At 53.1% G+C, this 13,161-nt stretch overlaps 1 protein-coding gene across 4 annotated transcripts in view; it reads right to left on the bottom strand.

Moving 5' to 3' along the window:
• Positions 1 to 13,161, bottom strand: part of SEZ6 (seizure related 6 homolog) — a 45,448-nt gene that overhangs the window by 15,526 nt on the left and 16,761 nt on the right. For all 4 annotated transcript variants that reach the window (XM_055319719.1, XM_055319708.1, XM_055319699.1 and 1 more), the window contains exons 2-3: positions 8,096 to 8,743; positions 7,491 to 7,624 (exon numbers count right to left, since the gene is read on the bottom strand). In XM_055319719.1, coding sequence (XP_055175694.1) covers positions 7,491 to 7,624; positions 8,096 to 8,743 — 782 coding nt within the window. The remainder of the gene's footprint in view (positions 1 to 7,490; positions 7,625 to 8,095; positions 8,744 to 13,161) is intronic.

Raw genomic sequence — 13,161 nt, forward strand, 5'->3', positions numbered from 1 at the left:
ATTCCTGCCGCAGGCAGAGGCTGGATGAGGTCCCTTCAAACTTGGAGATTCTGTGATTCTAGAGTTGGGCAAACAAGACTCACACACGTGGAATCTGTAATTATCGAGAGACGCCAGGCAGCATATAATCTGCCTTAAGTGGCACTGAATGCATGCAGCGGGAATCCTCTGTGGGGGGAGTGGAGGGGTTGCAAGCTCAGGGAGAGTGTGGAGCTGGTAGATCTGCGAGGGCCTTGCAGGGGCCTGGTCTGGGAAGAGGAGGAGGGAGGGAGGATGTCACTGCAGGGAAATGGCTGTGGAGGCAAAAGCAGAGAAGCAGAAATGAACTTAGCATTTTTCCTAGTTGCCACAAACATCCTCTGACCTACAGCTTCCAGCTCGTGATCCTGCTGCTCTGCCACCAGCAGTGCCACCAGTGGTGCCAGCACAGCAATAGCAATTAGCATTCATGGAGCACCTACAATGTGTCAAGCCCTGTTCTGTTTACAGGCATTATTTCCTCCTCGCCACACTTCTATAAGGTACAGGCAAAATCCCCATAAGTAAACAGAGGCTCAGAGAGGCTAAGGAACTTGCAAAAAGGTCACTAAGGTGTAAAGTAACAGAAATCTTGCCTTGCTGGAGGCAAAGGCAACTCCTTCTCTTCCAACCTCATGGGGGTGTCGCCTGTCCAGATGTCCAGACATGTTTATTTCTGGACCCCATGCCCACCAAGTTTAGCAGCAGGGTGGATTTTGGTCAGACCAGGCTTTTTCGAAGATGTTGAGATTTATGTTTCCACCAGCCATTCTTCCCCCTCCCTTCCCCAGGAGCCCGTAAGGCTAAGAAAACTGGGAGCTGAGGCTTATGGCCCCCTCAAGCTAGCCTGGCTTCCAGCCTGCCTGGTAGTGAGGGCTGCCATGAGAGCATGGGATGGAGTGGGTCTGGGCTGCCTGGCTCACATCCAGAAGGCACCCTGTTCTCATCTAGGGGCTGTCTGTGCGGCTCTGGTCCCTTGGGTTTCAAGCACCCACTTGCCAGCCTGCCGCAGTGGCTGCAATATAATTTGTCACTTGTTTGAGGACCAGGCCTGACAGGGGCCAGACAGGGCTGAGTGTTGGACAAGGAGGGTGATGAAGTCTTGATGCAATTTGCAGGCATCTGAAGAGCTTGGGAGACAGATTGAAATGTCAGCTCTGCTCACAAGGGCTGTCTTCCCACACCCATAAGCCAGTGACAAGGGGAGGGGAGCTGGGGGCCAGGTAGGGGGTAGATAAAGCAGAGGGAAGACAAATCCCACAGGACCCCGGGCTGTCTAGCACTGCCCAGCTTCCAGCTGACCATGAGTTCAGTTCAAGGAAGGAAATGCAGCCACTTTGAGGGGGCCGACTCCTTTCTGAATGGGAAGTGAGGAGGATTTAGGTTGCCCTCTGCCAGCCCCAAGACCATTAGCCTTGACTGGCCTGTCTGTCCCCATTCTGAAGCTGCCAGTCGGGTCTCCAGAACATGTCCTAACAGTGTGATTCGTGGATAGGATGATATCAGAATCTCCTGAATAAAACCCTGCACAGGCAGATGAGCCCGAGAATGACTCTGGTGTGTGAGCCCCACCCCCAGAAGATGGCCACAAGCCCTGCACCACTACATTCTCCTGGTCGCCAACATCCATGTGTATAGTCTGACAGAGACCTGGTTGCATGCACATAGTTCCCTCAAACACATGGCATGGCACACGTGTACCCTCATGCCCACTTTCTCCCCCACATCCATCTGCTCCCTCATCCACATACTCCATAAAATCCATGTGCTCCCCCGCCTCCATGGGCTCCCCCACTCCCAACAGTAGCATCATCACAGCTTCTCCTATGAGACCTTTTATAGTTTCCAAAGCTCCTTCACACCCATTATCCTTTCAGATCTCACAAAATCTCACTAAGGGAGGCAGAGCAGAGTATATTTACTTCTACTCTATAGATAAGGGAACCTCATAATCAGAAAAGTTGAGAGTTCCTCTTTGGGTCACACAGTAAATGCAAAACAAAGCCAGGATTCTGGACTCTGGACTCCAGATTCCTGGTCTAGTGCTTTGTCTTCAAGCAGTAGCATCCCAGGTCCTGCCCCCAAACTGGAAGAATTCCAGGTGAGTGTCTTAAAGGAGAAGGTGGGCTGAGCTGAGAAAAAGAATTGGGGTAGAGCCCCCCAACAATCCCCAACTGAGCTCCCTCTTTGAATTTGCCACACCTGGGCCAGTCTCCTGGGCCAGGGGAAAACCAGAGGCTCTTGAGTCCTGCAATCAAACCCAGTTCCATCACTGACTAGTTGAAAGGTCCTTGGGAAAGTCACATGACCTTTGTGAACCCTAGTTTTGTGTGTGAAATGGATGGTCATAGACAGTTGATAGGGTTGTGAGGATTAAGTCAGATCCCACCCATAAGGAGCTCAGCACAGAACAGGCACAGCTTAGCAGTCCTCTCCCCCTTTCTTGGGGAGATCTGGGCTCTACCTTGGTAAGACCGTGGCTTTTTCCGCAGTGATAGCTCCACCTCAGGTGTGTCAGGGCTTTGCCTAGGAAGCACTGTGCCTGGGAGCCACCTTCTGGCCCAGGTCCTACAGTTGCCAGGAAGCAGGAAGGAGGTTCAAGAGCTTGAGGGGCCCTGCCCAGTCTGGCCTATGAGGGGGCTTCCTGAACCCAGAAGAAAGACACAGGATCAGAAGGACTGGCTGGGAGGGCCTTTCAGCATCATATGGTTCATTTCCTTTTACAGAGAAGGAAACAGTTCCAGAGAAGGCTAGGGGCTTTGCCTGGTCACTGAGAGATGGGCTGCAGAGGCCCACATGACAGCCTCTGAGCTCTTATCTGAGCTGATGCCCGTCCATATCAGACGGGCAGAGTCTGCTCTGAGGATGGGGAGAGGGGCTGAAATCCACAGGGCAGACCTGCCTGCACCTCCATAATCCCTCTCAGATGAGCCTTCTAGGAGCCAGAACAGAGGAGGTTGCCCGGAAAACTCACCCCATTGACCCACCACCCTATTGGTGTCCACATGAGGCCTGGTCCTGGTTCTGGCTATCAGACTGGCAGTTGGCCTGGCATGAGAGAGCTGTGTTCCAATGAGGCCACCTGAGGTACTATGGGAGAGACTATGGGAAGCTGTGCCCAGGCTCCAGATGGTACAGAGAGCAGCCAAGCCAAGATGGAGACTGGCAGTGGGAAGGTTCTTGGAATGCCAAATGCAATGGGAGGCACATGCCAGGCCCAGAATGGCCTGGAACTCTCAGGGGAGACCGGCTGCCTGGAGAAGGGATGGGACCCACATGGGCTGGGGGGCTTGTGCTCACCCATCCTGAAGGGGCTTCTCTGGATCTCTTAAGACAGCCCAGTGCCTGACCCCAATCAAAACAGGCAAACCTTCCCTGATTACAGAGGGCCTGAGCTGGCCTCCTCCATGTGGGCAGCCCAGACCCTCTGAGGCCCTCTGAGGCCTGAAGGGAGGTGGGGGCAGGGGATAAAGCAGGTTAGGAGGGGCTGGAGTCCAGGACACAGAGAGCTGGGGAGTTAGGGGCTCTGGAAGCCCTGAACCTGATCCTCATGACTTGAGCCCCAGACTTGATCCCCAGACTTCAGCCAGAGCTGTGGTCACATGGCAGGGGCTCAGTGTGATATCAGGGATGTGATCTGTGGGTCCTTCACATGCTCCTCTCTTTCCATGGTTTCTCCCATCCCCCCTGCCTGGATTCCATCCCTCTACCTACCCTAACCATCCCTGTGAATTCATGGAGGGGCAGGTAGGGGCTTACTCACAATGGAGAGAAGCCACAAGTTTTTCCCAAAGTCTGAAGGAGCCTTGGGCACCTTCTAGAACTTCTGGCTGCCTCGCCCATTCCAACCCCCACTGCCTGGGCAGAAGGGCACAACTTTCAGTCCTAGCCTCTGGCAGGAGTGCAATCCAGAAGGCCCTTAGCTCACCTCCCACTCTTGTGCAGTAAAAAGCACCTGTCCCAAACTACCTGGCAAACTTCAACGGCCAGTTTGCCATAGCCACCTGCCTCCCAGTCCAGGCCTGTCTGCTGACCTCTCATTTGTCAGGCCTCAGAGCAGGTATTATGGCCTTTGGAAGGCCTTCTCCAACGCTCCAGGCTGGTGAAGTGTGCCCCATCCTGGAATTCCTACCATCCCCTGGGCTTCCCACTCCATCCCAACAGTGCTGAGCAATCTGGAGTCATGACTTATGACGTCTGTGTCCCTTGGGAACTGTGTCCAGAATCCAGCACAGAGCCTGGCACATTGGAATTGCTCAATTTATATTTGCAGAACAAATTCATTCATCAAAAAACGGTAGCTAGTGGTTAATGGAGTGACCTTAGGCAGTTTCCTTTCCTTGCAGGCCTCAGTTTACCCAGCTCTCCATAGGTATTGGTCTGCAGTATTGGTAATTCTTCCAGTCCCCAAGTGACCTGAGTGGTATGGCCTGGAGGCCCAGCTAGAAGCAGAGGTTGTGGAACTGGCCCTGGAAGAAGACAAACTTTTAACTCTTGCTTTGACCCTGGCTAATTCTGTCCTTTCCGCCAGGCCCTTCCCACCATGGCCTCAGACTCTAATTCAGGCTATCAGGGCCAACAAAATCCCCAAAGGACTCTGCCCCACGGTCATAGAGGCAGAAGGTGGCACCAGCATCTGCTTGCCACATTTCCAGACAGCAATCCGGGGCTGTGGCAGGTCTTCATCTCAAGGTTGCCTGGTAACAGCTTTGGCATTCTGATGGAAAAAAAAAAAAAAGTGGCAGCACCAGACAGCAGTCATAGGGCTTAGATGAGGGGGGTGGGCCTCTAGAGTGGAGCCTGTGGCCGGGGCCAGGGCTGGGGCAGGTAGAGCCAGCCCCTTTGCCCCATTGTGGAATGCCAGCAATGGGCTCAGCCTGGCCCAGTGGGCCTCAGTGGGAATGGTAGGCTTGGGGGGCAGGTGCAGCAAGCTCAGGCCTGCAGGAGGGTACCCAACCTGGCATCTGCCCCTTCCCCCCCCTTCCCTACACCTGCAGCTGGCGCCTTCCACCCAGTGAACCACAGCCGGTGCCGCCTCTCATTAGGTAATGATTTTACATTAATTACCTTAATTAAGCGGCACTGAGTGCTAATGGCTGGGCGGGTGTGTGTGTGTGTGTGTGTGTGTGTGTGTGTGTGTGTGTGTGTGGCTGCTCCTAATTACCCAGAGCGAGGGGCACAAGGCTTGGCAGAGCAGGAGCAAATGGTTATAGAAAGAAGGGAAGGGGCCCACCGGTGGTGGGAGAGGGTCCCCCTCTTCTGGATCTGGCTCAGAGACCTAGACCTGACATCCCCAGGACAGGTGTAGTTGGCTCCAGGCCCAGATCCAGGGGCTTTGGGATGGATGGGGGCAGGCCTAGAGCTGGGAGGAGGGAGCACAGCCCTGTTTCTTGGACTCCTCCTCTGCCCCCTTCCCTGTGCTCCTCAGTCACCTGTCCAATTCCCTCCTTCACATCCATTCTGTCTCTAGACTCAGGCCACTGTAACCTCCTTCCTTCCTTCCTCCATCCATTTGTGCATTGTCCCTGGAGCCAGTCCATGGAGACCCCATGCTGGGCCCTGTCCTCCAAGGTACCCCTCAAGGAGCTCACAGTCTAGCTGGGCATGTGGCCAGCTATTAACAGACTCATAGGACGAGGCATGAGAAGAGAAGTCACAGAGAAAGTGACACCAAGCGCGAGGCCTGGGAAGGGATAGTAGGATGACTCCTCTGCGCAGAGGGATGAGCAGGCACAACTAGGGTTTGGGCGTGGGGAGGGCAGGCTCATCCCATCCAGTTAACTGCAAGCTTCTCAGTGCGAAGGGGGGTAGACAACAAGGAAGGGAGTGGCTAGACACTGGTTAGAGGGACTGGCCTTGATTCAGAGGCCTCTGGGAAGGTGTGGAGGGAAGAATTGATTTCATATGGGAAAAATGACTGCAATTAGAGGGGTGCCCAGCTGGCTTAGTCAGTAGAACGTGTGACTCTTGATCCCTGGGTCATGAGTTCAAGTCCCATCTTGGGTGTAAGAACTTACTTAAGTAAAATAAAATAAGGGGCACCTGGGTGGCTCAGTTGGTTAAGCGTCTAGCTCTTGATTTCGGTTCAGGTCATGATCTCGGGATCATGAAATGGAGGCCTGCACTGGGCTCCATGTTCAGCGGGGAGTCTGCATGTGGAATCTCTCTCCTGTCTGATCCTCTCCCTGCCCGGCTTGTGCTCGCTCTCTCTCTCAAATAAATAAATCTTTAAAAATAAAATAAAATAGGGCAGCCCATGTGGCTCAGCGGTTTAGCGCCACCTTCAGCCCAGGGTGTGATCCTGGAAACCCCAGATCAAGCTGGGCTCCCTGCATGGAGCCTGCTTCTCCCTCTGTCTGTGTCTCTGCCTCTCTCTCTGTGCACGTCTATTGTGAATAAATAAATAAAATCTTTTAAAAAAATAAAATAGCAAAGTGACTGCAGTGGAGGTGGAGGGCAGTGGGGGCAAGCATGAGTGGGGTGACTAGTGAGGCAACCACGCCATCACTGGGGGAGGGATGATGGAGGCTGGAATATGTGGTGGTTGTGGGATGGAGGGGAGAAGCAGGCAGATCTGAGTTTTGGGGAGTGCCATGATAGAACATAGGCATGAGCTGACAGGACGTAGGGAAGAGGGAGAAAGAAGGGCCAAGTCGACCTCACCATGCACGCTCCAAGCACCATCCACATTCCACAGTGGTGGCCCTGCTCTGTGTATGTCTCTGATGGGTTAGGGTCCATCTCTGAGGTCAGGAGTGGTGTGGCAAGCAGGTTCGGGGGAACAAAAGGTGAGAGTTGGCTTTGAGATATGAGAAGGTGGAAGAGCCTATGTTATATCCATGAGGACCTACAGGCTCAGGTTTGAGGATTAAGAGACAGTCTTAATCCCAAGGGAGAGATGAGATGGCCCAGGGAGGCAGGGGGCAGGAGGTTGGGGCTGTGGGCCTGAGTTGCCCACTAGCTAGTTCTCTCTGCTGGTGCACCGTGTCTATCTTCCCCACCTTTGCACCCCGGGAGCCAGTATGAGGCCTGGCCCGGGGGAGTATTTGCTGAAGGAATGAGTGAGTGGATAAGTCAGCCAACGAGGCCCCATGGCCTTTTCAGGCCCAACCACGAAGCCCTGCATTCTTACTCCTCAGCCACATAAATTCAGACACTCCCCCACTCCCCTACTCAACCAAGAGTAGAGCCCCTCCTCAAGCTCTCCTGAGCTCCTGATGGAACCCCTGGGAAAGAGCATGGGCTCGCCTGGCCCTCTTGCAGCCCCTCTCAGCTGAGGGCATGGAGGGGTAGGAACAATAGCTTTTCACTCTTTGGTATGGATGGCAGAGGCTGGCCAAGTTTTAGGTCCAGCCCTGGTTCTAGGCCGACTGATGCCCCTAAGCATCCCCACCTCCCCCAGTAGCCAGCATCCTTTTGGAAAAATAACACATTAGCCCCAGCTTTGTCCCTGTGGGATCCAGGTCACTTACCCTGATTTCTACACCGTAGCCAGGGTAGACGGAAATGTAGTAGAAACAGTCCAGGCCGACATCAGTAGGTGAGCTGGGGGCCACGGGGGAGTCCAGAGAGCCCTCTGGGCCAGAGAAATTCCAGCTACAAGGGCCTGGGAGGCAGGAGGAAAGACAAGGCTAAGCCCAGCTCTGGTGCTGTTGGTTCAACCAACACTGACCCGTGTATGCGTGCATGTGCACGAATGCATGTGTGTGTGTGTGTATGTGTAGTGAAGCCTTGCTCTTGGGGAGTCTACTTCCCTGTTGAAAGAAGGGGACCACCTTTTCCCGAGTACCTATGTGTAATCTTATCTAAGTCCTCACAATGGCTCAATGAGGTGTGTCTTATCACCATTTTCCAGATGAAGCTCAGGGAGGTTCAGCAAAATTTCTAGGGTCTGTTGTAGTTGCTTCCAATGAGGATTTTAACCTAGGCTATCTGGTTCCCATCCCATGCCTCCTGCAGGCTGGCCCTTGGTGCCAAAAGGCAAGGCAGGCTGACACAGTAACAGGGACAGAGGATTTTAGGGGCCCGCAGTTCCCCCATCCCCATTTGTAGATCTGCAAGCCAGCAAGTAGCTGACCTGGTGGCTGGACCGTGGTGATGGTGGTGGTGATGATGGTGGTGGTGGTCTCCTCGTCATCCCCCGAAGCTGTAGAGGTGGTGATGGTTCCCTCCATCCCAAGCCCCATGATCTGAGACTTGACCTCTGGAGCCCATGGCCTGCCCATATCTCCAGGACCCTCTTGGGTTGGAGTCCATGCTCTGCTAGGGAGTGTGGTACTGGGCCTTTCCCCTGGGCCCAGGGTAGGCACTGGAGGTAAGGGAGCTGTGCTACGAAGCACAGGGGGCTCTGACTCTAGGCTCCAGGGTCTTTCTCTGGACTGGGGCTGAGTGGGTGCTGCTACCATGGCTGGTGTGGGGCTGGTGAAGACAGGGCGGCTGTCCTGGTTGGCCAGGCGGGGAAGGGGACTTGGGGTGAGTGGTGTAGGTGGGTCAGGCTGAAAGGGCAGTGCTGGCCTCAGCCCCTCCTCGCTGCCCTCTAGCCCTTCTTGTAGGAATTCCTCGAGCAGTGGGTGGTGGTTGAGCAGCTTCAGGGTAGGGGCTGTTGTGACGAAGTGGACACCTCGTTCTGGCTGCTCAGGTGTGGGGGCCACTGTCAGCTCCCCATCCGTCTCTTCCATTCCTGGGGCCTGCCCTTCCCCCATGGTTGGGGCCTCTGAGGAGAGTCCTGAAATAATAACGAATGATCAGAGATTCTCCCCCTGCCCTACAGTGAGCAGCATCACACCCAGTCCAGATAGTAGGATCTATCTCTGTTGACAGAGAGGCTTGGGGAGTGTGCTCACTGTTGAGAATCAGGAGCTATAGAACTTCAGAGCTGGAAGTGAGAGGATATCACATATTTTCGGGATATCATGTGAGAGATCATTTCTGCTCCAGCACCAGATGTGGACACTACTAACTTATCTTTCCATTATTTCCTGCTTTTCACAGATTTGGCCTCAGAGTCCTAAACACAACACTCCAGGCTGCCATGCTTGTTACCTTAGACCGACACGAGAAATAAATATTTGCCATTTCTAATTGGGGCCTTATTTTATACGTGAGGAAACAGGAATTGGCTTCAACCAGTGACTTGAAGACCTGAGGTAAGACCCTTGGCAAGAATGCCATCCCTGACCATGGAGACTTTCCTGCCTGAGGTTATAGGGCATTCAAATTCATTTTCTGTTCTCAGTGAAGCTGAAGTCTCAGGAAATGCTTCATATATTTGGGGTTTTGTTTTAGATTCCCCAATGGGTACATGACATCTTTGTTAGGGTCCCATTATGTCCCATTTCTCTCACTTATCAGAAAATCATCTCTTTTATCCATTTTTTTTGTTTTTGTTTTGTTTTTGTTTTTGTTTTAAATCTTTTTAGAACAGTGATGTGAAGAGAGGGGGAAGAGCCAAGCTCTAGAGTAAAGCATGTATGGCTTCAAATCCCAAATCCATTCCACTCTGGGGCTGTGTGACCTCAGGCAAATAACCTAAACTCTGAAACTTAGTCTACTCATCTATAAAATGGGGTTTCTTTTTTAGGATTAACTGAGATGATATTTCTTTTCCTCATTTGATCCAATCTTTCTGAATTCCCATTAGTTTTCTCTTGTTTCCCTCCCATTATCTTTCTTGTGATACTAGCCAAGGTCCATCTAGGGCAGGGTCTAAAGCAGGGATTAGTTAGGCCCAACTCATGGCAGACATTGTTAATCAATTTTGGGTATTTCTTGCTGAGCCACATGGGACTTCAGAATCCTTCTCAACACAGTTATCCAGGCACTACTAATCAATTAGATAGGCTATGGAAGATAAAACTTATTGCTTTTGCTGGTTTGAGATACAAATTGTTTGCTATTGATTATTTTGACTTTTTCAACCACATAGCTGGACAGATGATGCATATTCTGCTTGTGGCCCACTAGGCTCTTCAGATCCTTAACTGCCAGGAAAAGGTCAATGAATTCTGGCTCCAGATTCAGCTCATACAGAATTTTGCCAGCTTCGAGAAGGATGGGAGGATATTCTAATTCTAACAGCTCTCAAAATGGCTGCATGAGCACTTGACAGGAAACACAGCCAGGGCGAGTTAACAGTTTGCAAGAAGAAGGTTGGTTCCTCTGAATGTCTGATGGTGGGGCTGTCATTCCACAGGCTCACACCCACCCCATGGATTGGCAGGCATGGGGAAGTGGCAGATGGCCTACATTCTGTTCAGGAGCCCATAGCAACTCTGATGTGTCAGACAAATGGGAGGAGGGAGGAGATGGGACAGGAGAAGTGGGTGCAGGTAAGAGGGCTGGCTCTCCATTACTCTGGGTCAGAGGGGCCTTGGTGTCCCAAAGCCCTGAGAAAACAGGACAAACCTTTATCTCCTGAGATGCCCACTAAAGCAGCCCATCTGTGCCTCGGCATTCTGTGCCAGTCACTGACGATACAATGCCCAAACTAGATGCCCAGCCAGGCCCATACCCCCTGGAGCAGATGGTCTGCCAGTGCCCTGTGTCTTTCATTTGAGTCAGTAATGGAGGGTCCAGGCAGTGCCTATGTCATGCCAGGACAGGGCTACTCTCTTTGCCCACCTCCCAGATGTCACACAGTCTTTGCCAGGTGAGCTGAAACTGATCTTAGCATAGCACAAGGAAGAAGAGCCTTTCTCATCACATAGACTAAAGACTGAGTCCCCTTCCTGGATTGCCCAATAAGAGATGTGGCCCATGGCTTCCAGGCTAGGGAACTGTGGGATTCTTCACTGGGGGATGAAGGGCAAAGAGATCTTCTGTCTCAGGAAGGGACCATAGTGGGCACAGCTCCTCCCGCCGGCTGCCAGGTAGGTGCTGGGCAATGGAGCAGAGCTAATGGGCACCTCCTGTCACTGTCGATTGCACTGATTGTGTTATCTGGGGGGACTGAGCACTTGGTTAAATGGGATCGAGACAGCATATCAAACAAGCAAATTGATTCCGTAATCAGCTGCCACTTGGTCCCAGAGGATGCTACCCACTGTCAGAGAGGGTAAGACAATTTCCGGGAGACAAGCCATTTCTGGGGAGAGGGCATCTCCAGATCTCCTGGATGACTCTGATGGAAGCCTGAGGCCTCGTGACCTACCCTCCCTACCACCAGGTTTCTCAGGGTCTCTGCCTGGGCTGAGTTCAAAGGTGCAGAGATTGACAGAAGGGAGTGTGTGATGCAGGGCATAGGGAACAGGGGTGTCAGGGACCCACATGCTCAGTCTCATCAGGTACATCAGTGTTTGCCAGACACTGAGTCAGGCTGTTCCCAGATCTTGTATTATTAAATTGATGCTACAATTCTGAGAGATGGGAATTACAAAGAAGCCAAAGCCTAGAGAGCTGGGGTGAGGACTCGCTCAGTCACACAGTGATGGAGCTGGGATTTGAACTTATGCCCATCTGGCTTCAAAGCCTTAGTCTTCCCAGGATACTAGCCTGCCTCACAGGAGAGTGGAGCTATCCAGTAAAGAACTCTCTAGATAGCCAAGGAGACTAAGGCTCAGAGAGAGAATGGACTTGTCCAAGGTCTCATGCAGTTTGGAAGTAGAGCTGGCACCTGGAACCTGAGTTGAGCCTGACCTGCTCTGGACCTTCAGGAAGCCTTCTGGGTTGGACCTAGAGAGCACCCACCTCATGCCCAAAGCATATCTGAGTCTGGACCCCAAACCAGAAATCAATAACACTGGTTTCTCTGGACAGGGGCACTGTGTCCCACATACCTGGGTTCAAGTGTTAGCTCCTCCTCTTAAATCTCACTTGAGCCCAGGCAAATTGCCTCTCAGAATTTTTGTGTTCGCTGCGTAAAATGGGCACATTGGATGGGTTTTCAGAGAATCTTACTGCTCTAAATTTTAGTTTTGAGAGAAGCATTGAGGGAGAGGCCACAGAGTGGAGGCCAGGCAGCCCCCACCCACTCCTGGCAGGGCAACACTGAGGCCAGCCTAAGGTAGGGAGGGGCTGGATCAGGACCAGGCTTCTCTCTGAGGGAACATGTTCCCTGGTGGGTGGCAGTGTGTGTGACCCTGAGAATGTCAGCATCCTCATCTGTTAAATAAGGATATTACTACACTAGTCATGCAAAGGGCAGCTGCCTCCAAGGTCTGCCTGGAGGAGGTGGACAGGTCCCCCAAATCCCCACCTGTCCCCTCTGACTGGTGCCAGACTGCAGGAATGCACTCCCCTGGCTGCCCCTCTCTCCTCTCCTCCGGAAAGGACGAAGGGCCCAGGGCTTATTCCTTGTAGAGGGCTGGGTCCGGGAAACCTCCCTCTCCTCCCCTCACCCGCCATCCCCTCCTCCTCGGAGCCCCGGAGCTCCCCAGCAGCACCCCCGCCCTGGTGTGGCCCTGCCTCCGCCTAGGCCCTCCCCCTGCATTAGCTCTTAAGCTATGCAAATAGACATCGGAGGGAGCCCTGTTTAAAGTATTTAGACGAAATGAAAAAAGGCTTTCATCGGCACTAATGAGCCATTCAGGATGCCTCCCCGGTGGATTCTCTCCCGCTCCCGCCTCCCAGCCCGAGCGGCCCTCCTCTCCTCTTCCCCCACCCCCCACCATGGCCCCTCTAGGGATTGGAGGCCCCTCCCCACCAGGCCCAGACAAGGCCTCCCGGGGAAGGCCACCTGCCCTGCCCTCTCCTCCCCAGGGCCCAGCTTGGTAAGGGTAGAGATGAGAGTCCTGTGCTCCACCCTGAACGCCCCGGATTGGATGGGGGTAGGGAGTGGATGGGGGCTGGGGAGTCCTCTAGCCTCTGTTTAGGCCTGAACACTGAACACTGGGGACTTTTCTTCATAACATCCAACTAGGTAAGTGTTATCGTTCCTGTCTTATAGATGGGAAAACCGAGGCTCACTGAGACCCAAGAGGCAGCTGGTGGGCTGTGGAGCTGGAATTGGTCTGTGGAGGCAGTGATGAAGGACTGGGGTCATTATGAAGTGGCCCTGCCTGGGGAGACCTGCTGCACTGGGCAGTAGACTCCAGATGCCACCTCAGGGCCAGCTGGGCTGCCCTATTTGGTGCTATTGTTTCTGCAAATCTTCCTGCACCAGACAGCCAGAAAAATTCAGGTTTGAATCCCAAATCTACACCTCAC

This window comes from Nyctereutes procyonoides, unplaced genomic scaffold, assembly GCF_905146905.1.
Source record: "Nyctereutes procyonoides isolate TBG_1078 unplaced genomic scaffold, NYPRO_anot_genome, whole genome shotgun sequence".
Taxonomy (NCBI): Eukaryota; Metazoa; Chordata; class Mammalia; order Carnivora; family Canidae; genus Nyctereutes; species Nyctereutes procyonoides.